At 34.6% G+C, this 20,499-nt stretch overlaps 2 protein-coding genes across 6 annotated transcripts in view; one reads left to right on the forward strand and one right to left on the reverse strand.

Annotated features, from left to right (window-relative positions):
* The window catches only part of LOC129952880 (protein eyes shut), a 133,087-nt gene that overhangs the window by 48,050 nt on the left and 64,538 nt on the right, over nucleotides 1–20,499 (reverse strand). For all 5 annotated transcript variants that reach the window (XM_056065804.1, XM_056065803.1, XM_056065805.1 and 2 more), the window contains exons 5-6: nucleotides 6,455–6,607; nucleotides 3,797–5,622 (exon numbers count right to left, since the gene is read on the reverse strand). In XM_056065804.1, the coding sequence (XP_055921779.1) occupies nucleotides 3,797–5,622; nucleotides 6,455–6,607 (1,979 nt within the window). The remainder of the gene's footprint in view (nucleotides 1–3,796; nucleotides 5,623–6,454; nucleotides 6,608–20,499) is intronic.
* Nucleotides 1–20,499, forward strand: part of LOC129952881 (MKRN2 opposite strand protein) — a 134,592-nt gene that overhangs the window by 41,856 nt on the left and 72,237 nt on the right. The window lies entirely within an intron of this gene.

Raw genomic sequence — 20,499 nt, forward strand, 5'->3', positions numbered from 1 at the left:
GGTAAAGAAAACAATGCCATATCCCTTCGCATATCTTTTTTCACTTATAAAATATAATATTGAAACCATTTTCCACATACTCAAACTCAAACTCAAACTGATACCATTTCTCCTGATCCTTTTTAGAATTGTATTGTTGGAAAAAAAAATAAAAGGAAAGGAAAGTAGTTGGTTTTCTTTCTTAATAATAAACTCTCTATTTATTGTGAGCTACACATACTCGAATGTACAGCTATGGCCGAATTAATAGGGACACTTGAAGAAACATTTTAATAAAATAGTCTTGTTTGGTAAAAAAGGCAAATTTTTCGAAGAATACTTAATCGGGGATTAATTTTGAAACAAACTGATGAATTTTTGTTCGTGAGAAGTGCAAAGCCCCAAGCTGTTAACACTTGATGTCAATATTTATTTTTTAAATGGTCTCTACTTAAGTTCAAATTAACACTACTTAGCTGTCTTGAGAGGCAAGTTAAGAGTTCACTGGTTCCATTAATTTAACCCTAAAAAAAAGTACAAAAATTAAACGACTACTTGGTGGGCAACGGCTTGAAACAAGAAAACCAAAAGGGCAATTGCTTCAAAATATCTACGTTGTGTTTCCAAGGAATTCAATGCCCAAAAACGTGTGTGTTTTTCAGTAAGGCCGGGTAGATGTTGAAATGGAATCTAATGGTATTTGCTGTGTGGCACGTAGTGCCGCTGTCCTGCTGGAACCACATGTTATCTTGGCCTATATGGTTCAATTTTCAAAAAAGTACAGACCATTTACTCCTCCAGTCCAAAAACTACACCAAACGGTAACTTTTTGAGGATGCATTATCACCCTTGTGAACCTCGCGTGGGTTGGTGCCATCTCATAGACCGCAATTTTGCTTATTAACACAGCCATTCCTCCAAAAATGAGCCTCGTCTCTAAAGATTATTTTTCGGCCAAAATTTTGGTCCTCTTCCAAACAGGCCCAGGCAACAAACAAACGGGGTTATCTATGGTGATGAATTTTGAGCTCTTGTCTCAGTTGAATGTATGTATGATGTAGGCCCAAGTCCAAATGCAAAGTTCGCCAAGTTGAAGTCTGCCAAAGGACGAGTTCTTGTGCACAACAAGGAGCAAGGAATAGACTGCCTCGGGTTCTGCTGTACACTTTCAGGGACCACAGCGAAGTTCTCGGCCGACCTTCCATTCCTTGAAAGTACGGATATTGGCTGATTGTTTACTGAACTGGTCGTATTTGGCCACCAAACGTTGAAGAGCCGACTGTGTAGGGCCACCACGTCTTCCGCGTTTACGAACACTTATTATTTTTTTAATAAAGTTTTATCATTTTATTGTGCTGTTCAATGGTGTTACTTGCCATGATGATTTGGCATAAGCAACTAAATAATGAACAAAAGATTTGACAGATGTCACCAAAACAAAATGGCCGCCACGGGGCGCCAAAATCTTACCGCTCCAATTAAAAAACCTTATAAAAGAATAGTATTCTTAAGTTGCATAACAAAAATTAATGATCTTTAGTCCTCTTTCACACGAGACGGTTTTGTCCGTCAGCCATTAATAGTAAACTAATTAAATTAACTAAAGCTTTCACACTGGACGGAGACGGGGTTTTTCCGTACGGACGATTTAAAACAACCTTCTCAACGACTGAAACATACGGTGACCGTGCCGTCGCCCTCTATCAGTGGCGTACGTGAATACGCGAACGCATTCACAAGAGACGATTTTTATTAGTCTGCCGTCCGTTTTTGTGGTCACATGTAATAAAGAAAAATATCTAAAATATAACCAAACGTAGACGATTCAGGGGAAAAATACGTTATGTGTGAAAACAAACTCCGTACGGAAAAAAACCCTACGGGCGAAACCGTCTCGTGTGAAAGAGGCCTAAAGCAAAAGAATCAGATAAGTCTTTAGCATTCTTAGAAATAAATCCAAGCATTGAACTGGCTTTGAAAAAGATTTAATCAAGGTGGTTAGAAAGAGGGAATCAAAGATGAAACCCAAATATATTTGTCAATAGCTTTGGATAAAGAAGATCCATGTAAATAGGAACAATATAGAAGACACAACACAAAATCATACTATGACATTTAGAAACATTCAACTGTAGGTCGTTGTTAGTAGTCAGATAGGGTAAAAGATCGTTCTGCAGTTTTTTGAAATCGAAAATAGAATAATTTGTGGTCGACAGCGTACGAGAACTTCAGACGAAAACTATTAATAAAAGCACTCGGAATATAATTGATAAAATAAAAAAAGAAGGGGTACTGAATGACTTCCTTGTGGCACGCCGGAATTTACCACAACCGGCTTCGAAATAAAAAATCAGTAAGATAGGATTCAAGCCATTTTAATAAGTTAGAATAAAAACCTCATTTACGAGTATGAAGAAGTTTGGCAATTGATAATGAGTGATCAATCCTGGAAAGGGGAGATATTTATTTCACTGAAAAATCAAGCTTATTAAAAACAATTGTTTCTTATATATCAAAGGAATTGCAGATATTTTACAAATAGGCGATAGTTTATGACTTCATTTTTTGATCCAGATTCAAACAAGGTTGATATAAGAATATTTCTATAAGAAGTAACTAGCTTGAAGAGAACAATTAAAAATTATTTCAAAACATAAAGCACATTTTTTTTTTCAATAAAGGGAACGATACCATCAAATTCAAATTGGTTTCTTCTAGATTAAAACACAGAGCGAAAAAAAGTCAACACAGAAATAAAAAAAATGTAACTGCTTACTAGAAGTATTTTATCATCCCAAGAATCATGATAAAGTTTAAAAGCTTTGTTTTTTACACTTCTTAAATTTGATAGCCTTTTATTGAAACAACAATGCTTAAATTGAGATTTCTTTAGAATTTTAAGAGTATTGAAGTCAATTGCCACTTTTAAGAAATTCGTAAAAAATTGTTTCAATATTAATTTAGTCAAAAATCGAAAACCAAATAACCTTTTTTTAAAAAAAAAAACTTTTGAAAAATTACACTTATCATAGTCTAAAATGTATAATCAATTTTCGATGTTTGCTTCACTTTCAAGAGACGTATTGTTTTATAAAGTTTAAATCAACCGTTTCAATTTTGTTGGCCAACTTTTAATGAAGCTTGCAGCATATGAACTCTTAATATTCTCGACAGTCATTATTATTTTCTTAAGCGAAAAATTAAGAAACAATAATGTTAAAGACTTGGTTCTATTATTTTGACCACAGCTTTAGATGAGTGTTCTCAAAAAAAGCATCTTCAAGTTCGACTGCTATATAAATATAAGTCGTTTGATATACGAGTGAGTATCTTAGGGTTATCATTTTATTGGCAAGTTAACCCGAAGTTAGTTTTAGTGTGTGAAAATTACCACTCTTGGTATTCGTCTTCATGTTCATCTTCGTTTTCATTTTCATTTTAAAGACACAGGAGGTGGTAAATTCCTTAAAAGATATATCCATAGATACTCCTATACTCCAACTTCATCACTATACATATATATTTAACCCCTGCTCACCTAGCATTCAAGTGGAAAGCACTGAATAGATCTTATTTCTGCTTTATCTGGAATGGGAAAGGAACTTCAAATAGAAGCTGGCAAAGGTGCCATGCCACGGTATGTCATGGGACGTATAAGAGAATGTAGGTATAGGAGCCAGGAGCGTTTTTCCAATGCTCCTATATATTATATGCGATATATGTACACACTTATATAACAAAAGAAAACGAAAATTTATATTAAAAAGAAAGAGAGAGAGAGAGGGGGGGAAAGAGAAAAACGTTTGCCATTACTCACCCTGGAGCCCTCCGAAGTGGTGACACAAGTACCTCCATTATAGCAACCCAATTTAATGCAATCTGGAATGCCGGTGGTAAAGTTGTCCACTCCTCCTCCTGATGCTCCACCACTCGAACCGCCACTGCCACTGCCACCTCCTGATTCTGTGCTCTCCTCTGACGAAGATGATGAGGACGATGAGGATGATGAAATCGATGAATCCGTAGTGAGGACCGCCAGCGTCGGTGGTGGCGATGGGGGCTGTGTGGGTGCTTGAATGGTCGGTGCTGCAGTTGTCGGTGGGGGTGGAGGCGATGTTGGTGGCGGAGGTGGTGGTGTCGGTGCTGGTGTCGTTGGTGGCGGTGGGACGTACTCTGTGGCTGTGGTGGTGGTGGGTGCGACTGTTGTCGGATATGTGACCAAGTCATCTGTGTAGAGAGTTTTCGTCGAGTGCTCCGAGAAGGGTGGCGGTGTTGGCCTGAAGGACGGTGAAATTGGCTGCGAGGTGCTGCTAGCTGGCCAGTAGGGCGATATTGATGGATGGGGTGATATGGGTTCACCTATTTTGCCAGACGTTGATGTCGCTATGTCAATACTGACTCCCGAGGATTCGTAATCATATGAGGACGCAGTGGACGATGGGAAGAATGGTGTAGGTGGCTTGTAGGTCGTGAATCTTCCACCCCCGTACTCCTTGGTGTACTCGGTAACTTTAGTGGTAACAAAGACCTCAGGGTACTCGGTGAAGAATGGAGCAACTGTCGTTGTTATTCCGAAAGATGGCGGTCGACGAGTGGTTGCACTGTATCCGTTCTCCTGGTCATAGTCGGTGTATTCTGTTTGCAGACTTGTGCTGAAAGTGGTCGCCTCTGGGGGATAATATCTTGATGAAGTGGGTCGTGTTTCTGGAATCTCGGTTACATAGATTGGAGTCGTTGGCCATTTGGGAGTTGGCGATCTGTGGGTGGTGTATTCGTAAGGGAATGACGCTGTCGTCTTAATTGTCGTCCGATGATGTATTAATGTTGGATGTCCCGTGATTGTTATTGGTAGCTCTTCTGATTCCTCGCTACTGGTTCCCTTTGGAGACTTAGCTGTAGTGGTTTCGGTCACATCGAACCTAGAAATTGTCGTGTACATACTTTCATCAGATTCAGCCGTTTCGGCCGACGAACTTGCGTCCGAAGTTTGTGATTCTCCTGTATCTCCACCACTCTCGCTACTGCTGCTACTACTGCTGCTGCTGCTACTCGATGATCCACTTGCGGTTGTGAAAACTGGTGGCGAGGGAGTAGTGCCCTCCTCCGAACTAGGCTCCTCTGTGGTGGTTGTCGTAGTTGACGATGTAATCGGCGCCGTATAATTACAATCCAATGAATCCTCGCCCGTCATTAAGCATTCGCAGAGCATTCCCGTGAGCATCGGTGGGCAGGAACATGTAAAGGTGTCAACTCCGTCTATACAAACGCCGCCATTCATACACTTTGGTCCCAATTGACATTCGTCATATTGGAATTCACATTTTTCGCCGTGATAATCGGGCACACAATAGCATGTGGGAACTCCCTCTTCCATCAGACACAATGCATTATTCTGGCACGGACTGTCGGCACAAATGAGAATCTCTTCTTCGCAGTTGGTTCCGGTGTAGCCCATTGGACAGGCACAGACATATGCAGCCAGTTTGTCGACACATACGCCACCATTTTGACACGGCGCCGATTCGCATTCGTTTATTTCGTCTTGACAAATGCGTCCAGCCCAACCTGGCGGACAATCGCAGGTGAATTCTAAGCCTCGGCCTTCTATACACTCACCGCCATTGTGACATCTGGCGCCGGTACCTGTGTGAAAGCATAAAGACAGTGAAGTTTAAATTAGTTAAATGAAAATGGAATGTAAATGTAGGATTAAGTGCAGAGTTGCCAGCTTATATCGTTTTTTTTTAAAGAAATAAAATCTAAAATAATTTAGGACTTATGTGAATTAAATTTCCCTTAACATTTTCTCATGAAGGAAATTTCTTGTAAGCTTGAATTTGAAATATTTCAATGAACTTCTTTCGATATCAATGAATTTTCGTAATTCTGGACTTTCGTGAAATTAATTTCCCTTCAAATTTTTCCCATGAAAATTTCTTATGAATTTGACATATTTCAATTAACTTTTTCCGATATCGATGAATTTTCGATAGTGGGAAATTTCGGATTTATCGTAATTCTGGACTTTCGTGAAATAAATTTCCCTTAAAATGCTTCCCATCAACTAAGTTGGAAAATCCGATATCCTCGTAAGTTCGAATTTGTTATATCGAAATGAACATTAGTGGGATATTTTTGACATTATACAAGTTCCCAATCTTCGAAAAGGGGAACAATTCCGAGGGAAATTTAATTCACGATAGAACTAAAAGTGATGTTGAAATAAAATTCATGGTAAATTTAATATTTCATTTCCTTTGACGCTATAAATTAAATCGTCCTGTGTAAACATGATTCTATGAAATTTATTTTATAGAAAAGAAATTAAAAAAGGAAAAGGAATTAAAAACTTTCCCTTATTTAATTAACTCAACCAAGTGGCAACTTCTGTTAATTCATTTTTCAAAACTTCTTGTTCGCTTCACATATTGTTCTAATATCTGTCAAGTGAAAATCCACTCTCTTATACGCTTACCTGTTTCACAGACGGCCACATCAATCTCACAATGTAAACCCAAATATCCTGGTTGACAAGTGCATACATATCCGTTATCTCTGTCCCGACAAATGCCACCATTCTGGCAGGGGTTGGACATACATTCGTCTACATTTTCCTGGCAATTCGCTCCTGAAATGAAAAATAGTACAAAAAGTGAATTTAAAACCATACAAAAAGAAAGAAAAAATATGTTTTAAGATAGATTATGGATTGAGCTTGTCTAGGATAAAAGGATAAACCTTAAGTAAACAACAGAAACACAGCTGACTAGGATGTTAAACAGTGATGTGCGAAAAATGTTGGTGAAGTTTTTTATTCTTCAAATTATAACATTAGTTTCAAAAATGTTATATTTTATGGTAAGGATTTGTTTTCTCTGTGATGTTAAGCATTTTTTAATTCATTTAATTTTTCACAACGGCTTGTCGGGTGCAGAAAGTCGTTAGACCGAAAAATTGATTTTTAATGTACTTGTCTGATTTTTAGGGATTTAAGAAAAAGTGCCTATTTGGTGTAGTGGTTTTACTTAACTTTCCATAAGAAGTTATTGTAATTGGTCCTATTTAGAGAACTGAATTGACATTTATTGATTTTTCAAAGTCCTTAGAATCTTAATCAAAGAAAAGAAAGGACTGTACAAAAAATTGAGTTGGTGTTTTTTTACTATAGAAAAAAGTGAATTTGGTTGATCTAAAATATCTCTATTAATATTTTTAAACAAAAAATTATATTACTTTTAAAATAATTGTATGCATCTAAAAACAACGTTTCCGAAATCTCTTAGACTTTGTATTGTAGGAAAATTCAAGTGTCAGTGTTTATATACGAAAAAAACCCTTAAAAAAATACTACTGAAAGTTGGTAAAAATTGACTTTCGATTTGAATATCCTGACAACAAATAATGACATTGGTTTACAATAAATGTAATTTTGTAAAAGATACGTTTTTAACATTTATTTAAATTCTTTGAAAAATCTAACGAGCATTTTTTTACAAAATTGGTAAAAACTGATATTGAATTTAAATATTTCGAGAAAGATGAATTTACTGACTTCAAAATTATTTCATCCTATGCAAATTTTTTTTGTTAACGTTAAAAAAATATGTTCTTAGAAAAATTCAATCGGTTATATTTTTAAGAATCAATTGAACTTTAAAAAAATGCTGTTAAAATTTGTAAAAATTGGGTTTCAAATACAAATGCCGAAAGCAAACACTGATATTTAAATGAAACTTATTTTTTGTCATATGCAAAACATTGTTGTTAACTTTTAGTTAATTTTTTTAGAAAAATTCAATTGACAACTTTTTTTTACAAGATCCGAAAAACAACTAAAAACTGTTTAAGAATGAGTTTTGACTCAAGTTTTTTGAGAAAAAATTATTGTATTTACCAAGTTCTTTTTTATCTTACACAAAATGTTGTTTACATTTTGTAAGGCTTTTAAAAATATTGACAGACCGGCTCGAATGGGAAGTTATCAGTGTGGGTCGCATCCCAGGATATTTGTTTTTAACGCTTCCCAAATACAATTATTACCTTGTTAGCACTTTGCTTAAACTCCACTTGTTTTTAGTGAACTCTAGACCTTTAACTACAGCTCTATATATCGATTAGTAAACTTCTTCAGGTTTGAACTGACCTGAGTCTTCCTTGCAACAAAAATGAAGCTGCAATTGCCACTGAAAATCTTCAGCTGCAGTAACCTAACTTATGCATTTTTTAAACTCTTAAACTTTTGCAATGACTCTTCATTCTAGAAAGACCCTTTTACCTTTCTCATCTCCTGAGAAGCAAAATCTTCCCATGCAGCCTATACTTCGATTGGTCGATTTATAAAAGCTTTATATTATTTTAAAAGACTTAAGTCCAATTAAGATGCTCCTATGCCCAGGACAATCGTTTTTCTCGAACTCTTTTTAAGTATGGAGTATTCTGATTCAACTTTAACTTGGTGAAGTTATTTTTCTGTCGCTCGACATATCTACGTAGATTGTTTTTAAAATCTTGATAGGATCCGTAGGGCTTTACAACACTAAAAAGTGATCTTTCACTAAGGTCGTCTTTTTCCCTCACTGGCCTTTTCTCTCTGCGGTTGGTTCCGCTTTCATGTTATTTTTTTAAAAATGTATGTCATGTCTGTAGGGCAACATTTTATAGTTTGGATATTTCCTATTTGTCGTCGCTGATAGAGCCTTAGCCATTGAGTTCAAACTTCGAAATTAAGTATTTAAGGAGATTTGCGTAAGTCATTTTTATTTTTATTTTGTTGCCTACAAAGTTCGGTATGAACATTTTTTGGTAAAAAGTTGAATATTCGAATTGTCTTGAAAACGGCCCTACAGATTTTTAAGAAATTTTCACTGTAACTTGAATTCTTTTAATTCAAAAAATATATCTTTGTATTGCTTCAGAAGGGTATTTTACTGAACAAGTTTTTATATTTTCTTAATAATTATTTTAGAAGAAGAGCCGACCGAGGTCCTACAGCCCAACATTCACGTGGATTGGTGTCGTCCCAAATCCGCCAAATTGCGCTTATTCACGTACAGATTATCCACAAATGATCCTCATCGTTCAATATGATTTTTCCACAGAAATCGCAACTGCTCCAAAATCCAATTAGCAAACAAAAGAAGCTACCTATGGTCGCCTGGTTTAATCTCATGAGCTAGTTAGATTTTGTATGGGTGCATTTTATGATCTGCTACATGCCAAGTTCTTGTGAGCGACGCAGAATTGACTGCCTCGAAATTTTCTACACACTTTCACTGACAGAATCAATGTTTTCGGCAGATCTTGTGTTTTATTGACGTACGGGTATTGGCTTAGTGACTGATTAAAGATATTTTGACAGAAAGTAAAAGAAAAAATATGGCCGCCACGAGCTGTCAATATCAACTCGTCCCTATTGGAAAACCCTTTATAAACACTAAATAATTGCATACCAAAAATATTTCTGAAAAATCTATAAATAAAGGTTGTTGAAGATAAATTTATTTTATATACAAGTTCTATTTTTAATCAGACCTAAGTTCATGCGATCCCGTCGTGCATTTTAATATTTTTTTAAAACAATTTCAACCACATTTTGCTTACAATTCTAAAGGATTCCAATAATTCTCATAAATTCCAGAAAGAGGTAGTTAAATGTTAGACCAAATTTTTTCTAACCGCACTGTTTATGCAAATAAAACGCAGCAGGAGTAGGTAAGGTACCTATCACATTTATCAATTCGAGCTATTTGACCTATTTTCTTTGTAGTTTTTATGTTTTATGTTTTCTGTTTTCGTTTTTCTATTTTTTGGAGTTAAGGATATTATACATATATTTTTTTTCTGTTTTTAATTTTGGTTCTGTTATCCTTTGCCCTTTGGTTAATTTCTACTGCCAGATGAGTGTAAATGAATCTGAGGGAAGGATCCAGTGAATAGAGCAATTTAGCTGAGCAAATATTATTTGTTGTTTTTGTTTTTGCTGAGCTTTGATGTTGTTTTTTGCTTAAGAAACTGGTGTTCTGTATTTATATTTTTGAACATAAGTCGAAAGGATTGATGTTCGTGATAATTGGGTTCATCCTAAAGGAATTCCTCAAACGGATATTCATTTCACGAAAGGAGAAAAAAAAACAAAAATAAAATAAGTAAATAAGCCGATGGTAACGAAGAAAAATTTAATAGGGGAAGGAAGAGTTGAATGGGTTTTTGTGTGTGTCAAAGTGTTACTTAATGTTGTTAAATCGATATGTCTTGAGTTTCCCCAATGGTACTACCTATGAATTCTGAGTCTTGAACCCTGGAAGTTCGTTCGGAGTTCTGGGTTAACGAATGAAGATTACAAGATGACAAATGGCGGTTATTAAGTTCAGAAAAGAAGAAATTCTTTTCTGAAATTAATCTATTTCCTTTAGCTATTTTTTTGGTTCTTTTTGCGTTGCTTTGCCTTTGCAGCTACTGATGTTCCCTATGATGGTTTTTGACCAAGTTTTTTTTCTAAACTTTTTTAATTAGAAGACCGCATAGTAGAGATTTTGTGTTTGAATGTTTGAATGTTGGATTGTTTATTTGTTTTTATTATTTTTGTATTCGTCTTTTACGTGAAATTAAGCAGTCAGAACATCCAACACAATTAACCTATCTTGTCTTGTTGCAGCAATTATATATTCAATTCGATTGCAGGCCAAAAAACGTCAAGTATCAACTTGCCATTGCAGCGCACGCCAGAAAATTCATGAATTCGAATCCTTCTCATGATTCGATTGAGCTACCAGCACCAATATTTTCGACTGAACCTGCATTACGATGATGCGCAGGCCTTAAGAAATCTGCGACGCTTCCACTTTTATTAGTTTTTTCAAATAATCTCATCGATAGCTTCCGTAGATTACCACATGATGACTACTTCGATTGTTAAACGATCCAATATCGAAAATGGCAAATATTCAGTTAATCCTATTATGACACTTCAGATGATAGACGTCAAATGCCAACGCTACCAACTTGAAGCGGCGTAATGAATACACCTGTATTTTCTAGTATCGTGAATATCTCTCGGAGCAAAAATTCATAATCCATTATAAAAATTCAAGTTTTTAACATAGGTTTAGTAATGTTTTTAAATCATGTTTAGTTTCTTTGAATTTTTGACTAATTTTAATAAGATTGCTTTCCAAAAAATTGATTTCTTCCTCTTCTTTATTATCAGATTTACTTTATGACAAAATTTATTTTCATTTCTTAGATTTGTCACCGAGATAATTATTTAAAAGGGGTTTACACTTTCAAACAAGTCAGAAAAATAAAATTAAGTTTAATAAATATTTGACAGATTAGAACAATTAGTGTTTACATTCGTCTAACATGCTGTCAGAAATTACTCGGAATGTCAATGAAATTTCAAAAAATGCCAAAATCTTAAATCTGTTGTTAGAAATATCGTTGCAATATCATTTTGACCATAAACATAATCCTATTTGTTATTATTTTACTAAAAGTGTGCACTTCTTCAAATCTTTCTCTAGAACTACATTTATTTTTGGTTATTCACAAAAAGGGTTGTCAAACCAGTAAAATACCTAAACATTTTCATTTCGATCTTGCATCTTTGACAATCCGTTTAATGAAGCGCTCAAATTTTAAAATTCGAGTCAATCAACTAGAAACACCCTTTTCGTAAACGTCAAACTTAATGAATGCATTCAGAGAGACAGAAAGAATAAGTGAAGCATTACATGGGCTGTTTTCTTGGGTGCTTGAATTGTATATAAACATGTAAAGCTATATTTTTTGTATTAAGTGTAATATTTATATTACAACAAATATGAGCATAGAAATTAAGGTTCTTAACTTGGTTTTGAAGTTCCCACAAATATATTAGCATTCTCTCTCGACTACAAAATCACCACGTTTAGATTTTTTAAACTAATTTTCAATGTGTTGTATTATTATTATGAGTTTTATTTATATTTAATGTTAAAATATCCTGTTCGCGTCAGCTTTACTATGTGGACAGAATGAAGTTATCTCCATTTATATTTATCAGATTCGTCGCGGAGATACAAATTTTAGGATGGTTCATATCAGTGGCGAGGCGTGACTTATTTATAAAGTTAAGTCGGAGAAAAATGAGGGACTAGAAAAAATATCAGAAATGTACTTGCTGAAAAAGATCCCAGAACTGAAGTAACACTATTCGGAAGTGTTAAAAGCAATCTACTCAAATTAAAAATTTGAGGAAATGTGTCGCGTAACATGTCTAACATGGGTGCTTAATCTTCAAGGTGACGAAGGGTTGTATGCAAAATTTTTAAGTTCATTCAATCGAATATTCCATGAAAAATATTTATTAAAGAAGATATTTTTTTATACGGCATTTTTTCTACAAAAGAATCCTATTTCGATTTATTAAGAATGTTAATCTATAAGAATACTAAATTAGTAAAAGATTTATATCTTGCATTAAGTTGACCTATAATATTATCTTTAATTTGTGTACAAAAAAGCGTTTATAGCGCGTTTTTGAATCCGTTTCAAGCAATATCCTTTTCAATGGCGGTTCTCCGCAACCGTTAGCGTTTAGACATTTGAAATTGATTCAAATTTCTCTATGAAATCCATGAAGAGCCAAGCCAAGCCAAGACTCAAAACATTCTATTTCTCTCTTTGCGATTTCAACATCCGTGTGTTTATTTGGAATCAAATTGAAAAGAACACCAGAAATATTAGCTTTCTAATTTAATGGATAAGCTCAAAGGAGGGGTAGAGTGTCCTATTTCTACCACTTTTTTTTTCTTTAAGAAATGAAGTTTCTCAAAGTCATTATTTTCATCTAACAGAAAATCTCTCAAACAGCAATCTATTCCTATAAGAGCCGTTGTGACTTTTAAGTTACTAAAATTTAAACAAAATGCAACCACATTTCACAAATCACTTCCAATTCAAATTTTGTTCACACTTTTATTTATACACCTTGCACTGCAAATCTGCCTCATTAATGTTGGCTACTTGTGGCACTTAATTAAAATTACAGTAACTTTCTGCCAAAAATAATTCCACCACGCAATTTTGCTTAAGTGGCAACCCCTACTTCTTAAACTTCATCCGCCGAGAATGAAGGAAAATATCGAATAAGTCGATAGAAGACGGGTTACGTTTGGCTTGTTTTCTATACAGAATGGATGAATTTTTGTTTGCTCTATGAATAACAAGTGTAGTGCGTCAACGCACTGCTTTGCTTATAGGCCACATACACTACACATGCCTGCATGCGCAAGCACAAAAATGCGCAATCACTCTTTCCCCATACACTACGCATGCAAACTGTACAAAATTCAGTTTTGTGTTCACCGCTGAACAGAAAACTTTAAAAAATGTCAAGCTCCGACTCCGCTGCTGCGGCAATTTTGATTGCTTTAGCCCTTGACTGAGCAAATGTAGCACACACACCACTCATGCTTGCATGCACAAGCAAGAAAATATCAAAATTTTTTGATATTGCTCATGCCGCTTGCACAAACACACAGTTCACACCATACACTGGCAGTTTGCATGCGCAATCACTGTATGCGCATGCAGGCATGTGTAGTGTATGGGCCCTATTAGGCTCAACCTGACATGCGCATGCGCAATGCGTATTTCTCCATTTCCAACAATCTTGTTTGTTTTTGCACAAGCAAGTGAATTTTCAGATACATAGAAATTCATCGAAGGAAAGGCGGTGACCATCGGGTTATTTCTATGCTTAAGAAAGCGTTGGTTGAATAAAGAAGCACGCGCCTAGCGAGAAGTAAAAGAGGAAACGGGATAGAAAACAAATTTTGCTCTATTCAGCGAAAAAATAATAACCCGGCATACCTTTGAAGAAGAAAATACATGTTGATTAAATTATTGTAAGTAATGTCGATGTCACAAGGGTTGCTGTTGTATGATTTGTTTATATACATGATTCATGAAGTTTTTCTTGTTAATATTGAGATTTACAAAAGGTAAGTCGATAGGAATCGACTTATATGGTGCCTTCGCCACTGGTTCATATTATCCTAAGAGTTTGACAAATGTAATTTGATGAATATTTTACGGATTGGAACCATTTGTAACATAAGAAATCGGAAACTACATATACGGACCTTCTCGAAATATCAATGAAATTTTAAGAGATTGAAAGATGTTCCTAGCTTGTATTTTAAAAGACTTTAGGTAGGTAATAGAAATTTTCAAAAAATACACCTTAAAGATCGTCTTGTCCGTACAAATAGTATGTTCACACAATTCTAGTTCCATTCAAAATATTAGAAAATTCATTTGATAAAGTGTTCACATTTTCAAATTCGAATCAAATTCGAATCAATCAAATCTGTTCAACACATTTCAGTTTATAAACTCCACTTTTTACAAACGTTAAAATCAATGAATGCATTCAGAGACGAAAAATTATAAATGAGGCATTACATGTATAATTTTGTAAGTGATTGAATTTTAGATGAGCTCGAAGTTTTATTTTTTTAAATGTTGTTTGAAAATATTTCACAGTCAAAAATTAAAAACAATTCTTCCCTTTTTAATTTTATTTCCTTCTGTCCCAAAATTTTCCTTTCAAGTTATTAGCTACATTCGTTGCTAAAAGTTAATACAGTTCTTTTCTATCTCGAATTAAATCCCACCTTAAAAACCTGAAATCCACACAAATCCACACATTTTATTGCAACATCAAAATAATCTCTTTTTTAATTTTTGGTAATATGACCCGTGGGCCCTAAAATTTTTCAAAATTTGATGAGGTGTAATTTAACTTAAAGTTTAACCTCTTAATTGTGGATAATTATCGGTCAGTTTAAAACAAATAAAACAAACTTTTATATTACGTACATGTTTATTTATATGTTTTATATTGAATGGACTTTTCCTCAAAAATTCTTTTTTGGGAACTCGAACAATTAAAGTTTTGAACTAATTTTCGCGCCTGAACTACAAGCCTACTTCCACTTCGACATAAACAATCTCTATATAAACTAAAATAAGTTTTTGAGAAATTTTATTCGACCCAGTCGTGCATCCTATTTTAATTTATGAAGACTTTTATTCCCAACGACATGACGACGATGACGATGACGACTACGACAAAAACAACGACAACGACTCCGACACGACCTGAACAACGTTCATTTCTTATTCCTAAAATTTTCATTTTTATGTAAGGTACGAGTATTATACGAGTTCCACTTCAGACTGCCTGAATAATAAATGAGAAAAAGCTTCATTTTCACTGATGGAGGCCACCCAAACTCAAGACCTTTTCATCGTACCTTAGGGGAGGCGGAAATTAACGTGAGGAAACAGGAGAAATATCCAAAACAAAACATATATTGAATGAAACCCAAATGAAAAACAGAAAAAAAACCAAACACGGTCATGAAAAATTCAACCATTTTATGAGGGTGCCGCGGGAATTTCTTTATAGCCTAAGGCTTAAAGAGTGAGCTCCAATGTAGCTTGGTTGTTGTTGTTTTTGTTATATATTGATGGAGGCACCAAAATGGGCTATGGAATTATTTTTGTCGTTTTTGTTGTTGTTGTTGTTGAATGTGGCTTCGAAGTGGCAGCGGCAACGGAAGCGGATACATTTTTAATGGTGCGCTCGTTCGCGTTTTTATTTGAATGTCCAGGGTACGCCCGGCACCCCTATACACAAAATCTTACATCTTTTTATGTGTGGATATGTTATGTTATGTGTACCGTTACGTTTGCCATGTATAGCAGTGTGTACCAGAGTTGCCATGTCTTCAAATAGCTCGACAGTCCAGTTTAAAAATATTTGTAGCTCAAAATCGGAGCTGAAGTAGCTAAAAAAAATAGCTCATTTTCAATGAAAAATCTAGTAACTGCAGTAGAAATTTATTTATATAGTTAAACAAATACAATAAAAAATAAAGTAGCTACAAAGCCGAATTTAAAAATGTTTGTAGCCCAAATTGAATTAATAAATTAAACAAGTAGTAGTAATTTTAACAAATAATCTTGATAATAGCCCAATTTATTTTAATTTTAACAAATAATCTTGACAGCCGAATAAAAAATATTTGTAGATTAAAATCGGAGCTGAAAAATTAGCTCAAATTTAGCCCAATTTCAATAAAAAATTTTGTAACTTTAAATTGAGTTTATTTGGTAAAACAAACTATCTCCAAACTCTTCACAAATTTAAAATTTTTTTAGCCCAAAATTGGAGTAGATACAACTGCACAAATAAAACCTCAAATCACTTTTATTATAAGAAACTACCTCGATATCTGAATTTAAAATATTTTCTCCCATAATCGGAGCTTCAAAAGTAGCCCAGTAATAGCCCAAATTATTATTATGTAAAAAACAGCTGATATAAACTAGATAGATAGCTGAGTTTAAAAACAATTGAAGCCTAAAATGAGATTAGAAACATTTCCCAAATAATAGCCCAATTGTTTTGGATGTAAATAATTAAGCTCGATTGCTTAATTTCAAAATATTTGTACCAACAAATGGAACTGAAAATAGCCGAATTTATAAGAAGAAAACAGGAAATAAAAAAGCTCAGATTCAGAATTTAAAAATGCTTGTAGCTCAAAATTGGAATTAAAAAAGTATTTGAAGCCCAAAATTGGAGAAGATGCAACTGCACAAATAAAATGCTCAAATCATTTTTATTATAATAAACCACCTCGATATCCGTGTTTAAAAATATTTTAGCCCAGTATCGAAGCTCAAAAAGTAGCCCAGTAATAGCCCAATTTGTATTATTTAAAAACCAGTTGAAATAAACTAGCTCGATTGCTGAAATTAAAAAATTTTTATCCGGAACGGAAAAAGAAGCCCAAATAATAGCTGAATTTATAAAAAAAAAAACAGAAAATAAATTATCTTAGAATCTGAATTTAAAAATACTTGTAGCTCAAAAATGAAAGTGTAAAAGTAGCCGAAACAATAAGCCCAAATTATTTGTATTAACAAAAGCAAATGCAGATAAACTAATATTTGTAGCCCAAAATGGAAGATGAAAAAGTAGCCCAAATAACAGCCCTATTTCAATAAAATCGGGCTCTAAATAGCCCCTATCTCATCCTTGGCAACTTTTTAATTAGAATAAGGCTATTATTTGGGCTACTTTTGCATCTTCGATTTTGGGTTACAAAAAATGTTCGATTTCATACACATTTGTTTTCGGCAATTTGAAAAAATTGCTCAGTTATTGAAAAGAAGCCCAACATCCGATAAATAGCTCAATATCCCATAAATAGCCCAATATCCAATGAGTAGCTCAATCTGGCAAGCCTGGTGTGCACACTGTACAGGTGGTGTTGTTGCTTCTGTTGTTTTTTGTTTTTGTATAACGCACATGAGTTAATCGAAAGCATATTGGGGGAACATCGATCGTAAATCGTTCGGGTAGTTTACTCTGTTGCACTGCACTATCTTAAGGGTCCGTATTTTATAGCTTTTTGCCATTTTGTTCGTTTTCATTCTTTTTGTGCCCAAGATGGTCGTTATACAAGAAGTACAAGAGTGTAAAAAACACATTGTGAAGTTATGCGTTTCGGTTCTGGAAGTGTTTTGGTCCCTTTTCGTACTGTTTTTCTTTTATGAGTTCACTTAATGTACGCGTTAAATAGTCGTTTCTCGTTTGGTTGGCTGAGAACAGCACATTTTGTTTTTTAAATGCCATTTCAGCGATAACGCATAAATACTTGAAAGTTCCATTTCATACGCGAGCGAGTAGGTTCCTATAAACGTGGTAGAAGTTTTTCATACGTAGGGTACATTAAAAAGTTTAAATGCAAAGGAGGTGACATACAGTACATGAACTTTATGCTTTTGTATACAGAAGGGTTTAGTTTTTGTTGCTTTTTTAGATTCAGTGATAGTTTTTAGTATTTTTTAAGTTGGCGTACGCTTTTTAATTTTTCAAGTGATTTTTTTTTCATGTGCACTCTGCGAACTGCAAGTAGTTACTCTTATACGCGTACATTGCATAAGGTACATTATAAAATACAAAACGATGGAAATGATTAAAAAACTAAAAGGTTGAAGGTTGAACGTTTTAAATTAAACGATAAAAAATTGATATGAATGCACTTTCAAGTAAGTAGTTTTAACTCAGCAGTAAATGATCTGTGTTTTTGTTTTTGAAGAAAAAGAAATTAAAGTTGATGAAAGTTGGTACCTTCAAAATGTTTTTTTTTTTCTTTTTTCAAACAAAACAGTCTTATCACGAAGATAATAAAATTCAGTTCTTTCATTTGATGTTTTCTATATTATTCATATGAAGTTGGGATATATATCTTAAAAAGTACTTAAAACAGGTATTTTGTTCCTTAATTAGAGAAGTTATTTAGTTGCCATGGCTTCATAAAATGGGAACACAAAAAAGTTGTATAGTAAAGGTTTGACGCTTAAGTTCATAGTTGGTAGACTATAGGGTGCCACAGGAGTTTGTCTTTGATGTGTAACTTTTTTGAAAAATGAAAGAAAATCTCTATTTTTTTAGTAAAACTGTCTTTTCTTTGTAATTAAGTATAAAACTGGGATGTCAAGAAAAGGGTAGGTATATTATGCTAGATAATGGTTAATATGTATATACATATTTTCAAGGCTTGAGTATAACTTCCATCTCTATATCTCAGGAACTTGTTTAAGCCTTTTGGGCAGTACATTATTGGTATTGTAACAAAAGCGAACCTAGGGCGAATGACAGAAGAAAAAAAAAACAAGACAAATAATTACAAGTTGTTTAATTGCGGTTCCCGAGAGGATTTATTTAATCGTTTTGTTTTATTTAAGTTCTTTTTATCGCCGGAATTTTAGAAGTAGCCAAATCAACTGTCTCTTCCTCAAAGATGCAGTGTTCTTCTATAGGGCATCCACTGTTTTCCAGTGATTTTCCACTCTCCACTGCCGAACTCCTGGAAGTTTTCCATTTCCCGCCATTTCTGTCCAGCTGTCACCGAATTAATTTTTCGCAGGTCAGAATAAATCGACTAGACCATTTCGGCATTAAATTCCCTTTTGATGCTCATTAAATTCCCACCAGCATTGAACAATTGAGAATAAGAAACCGCGTGGAATTTAATGCTTCGAAAACGCAATGCTGTCTTGTATCGTTAAAGCGAAATATTCCCCCCTTCCCATTATCCATAAATGGAACTTGCATCGAGGAAACTGAATATCTCGATATTTTCGGTATGTGTATCACCGACCACCTTTTGTGGAACGATCACATACGCGATGGTGCCAAAAATGCCGCAAGATAATTGGGTTTTCTAAGGCGATGCAAGAAGTTTTTCTCCCCCTCTGATCTGGCTGTTATTTTCAAGACTTTTATACGTCCAAAGCTTGAGTATAACTCCCATATCTGGGCTGGTGCTCCTGCAACATACTTAACCCTCTTGGATAGTATTAAATGTAGAGCATTTAGATTGATTGGTGATGTTACCATCATAAGATCATTTACGTCACTTGAACATCGTCGAAATGTTTCTTGTCTCACCCTCTTTTACCGTTATTTTAATGGTTTATGCTCTAGAGAAATAGCCAGCTGCATTCCTTCCCTTAAACAGTTCAACCGTAATACTCGCGCTTTTAGGAATGCTCATCAATATAACCTCGAGCCCAACTTCGGTCGTACTGTCAAGTACAGAGATTCTTTCTTTAGCCGTACTATGCGAATGTGGAATGCCTTGCTACACTCTGTCTTTCCCAGCTATTGCAATATTCAATTCAAAACCAATGTGCACCGACATCTCCTTTCAACCCCTCTCTCCCTTTCATAGTGCTCACACTGTGTCTACAAAATAAGGGTAGTATATCCCTTTGAGTGTGCGCTTATTATAAAAACAGGTGCAAATTCTATACACCCTGGTGCGGTGTGACAGTGTTTGGCGAGTCACTCACTGGCGGATTACTTGGCGGGCGGTGCAGATAAAAACAATTTGAGCAGTGACGAAGCTTGTGTAGTTTTTCTCGTATTTTCCGCCAAAGCAGTAGTCGATTGTAAATTCGTCACAATATTATATAAAGTTGATATCTTAGCGGGTTCTTGAGATTTGGCCGTCGACAAGGTGTTACCCGCATAAATATCTCTTTAATAATACTGAGACATGTGAAAATTTCAAATTTGACGAATGAGATTACATCGAAGTTAAAAATACGCACTAGGAAGCAGATTCATTCATCAACAATTTTCAAGAAAGATCATTAGTTGTTTTTGACTTAACGGTGAGGAGGGGGGAGTGTAGGATAATACAAGTGCGAAAGACAATATAATATAATTTAATAAAGAAAATGAATGAAACGATTCAGGAGAAAAAACTGTTAAAATTCGTAAGTGGCAAAAATGATGGAGTACCACAGGGCTCCATCTTAGGTCCATAACTATTCATCTTTAATCAGTCAAATCTATTTCTCTGTTTCACATTGTTGCGAAAATCCTTTCTAAACAGAAAGTAAATGCTTGACCACTTGAAAATATCACACTAAGTTAACACAAACATT

Source organism: Eupeodes corollae, chromosome 3 (assembly GCF_945859685.1).
Source record: "Eupeodes corollae chromosome 3, idEupCoro1.1, whole genome shotgun sequence".
Lineage (NCBI taxonomy): Eukaryota > Metazoa > Arthropoda > Insecta > Diptera > Syrphidae > Eupeodes > Eupeodes corollae.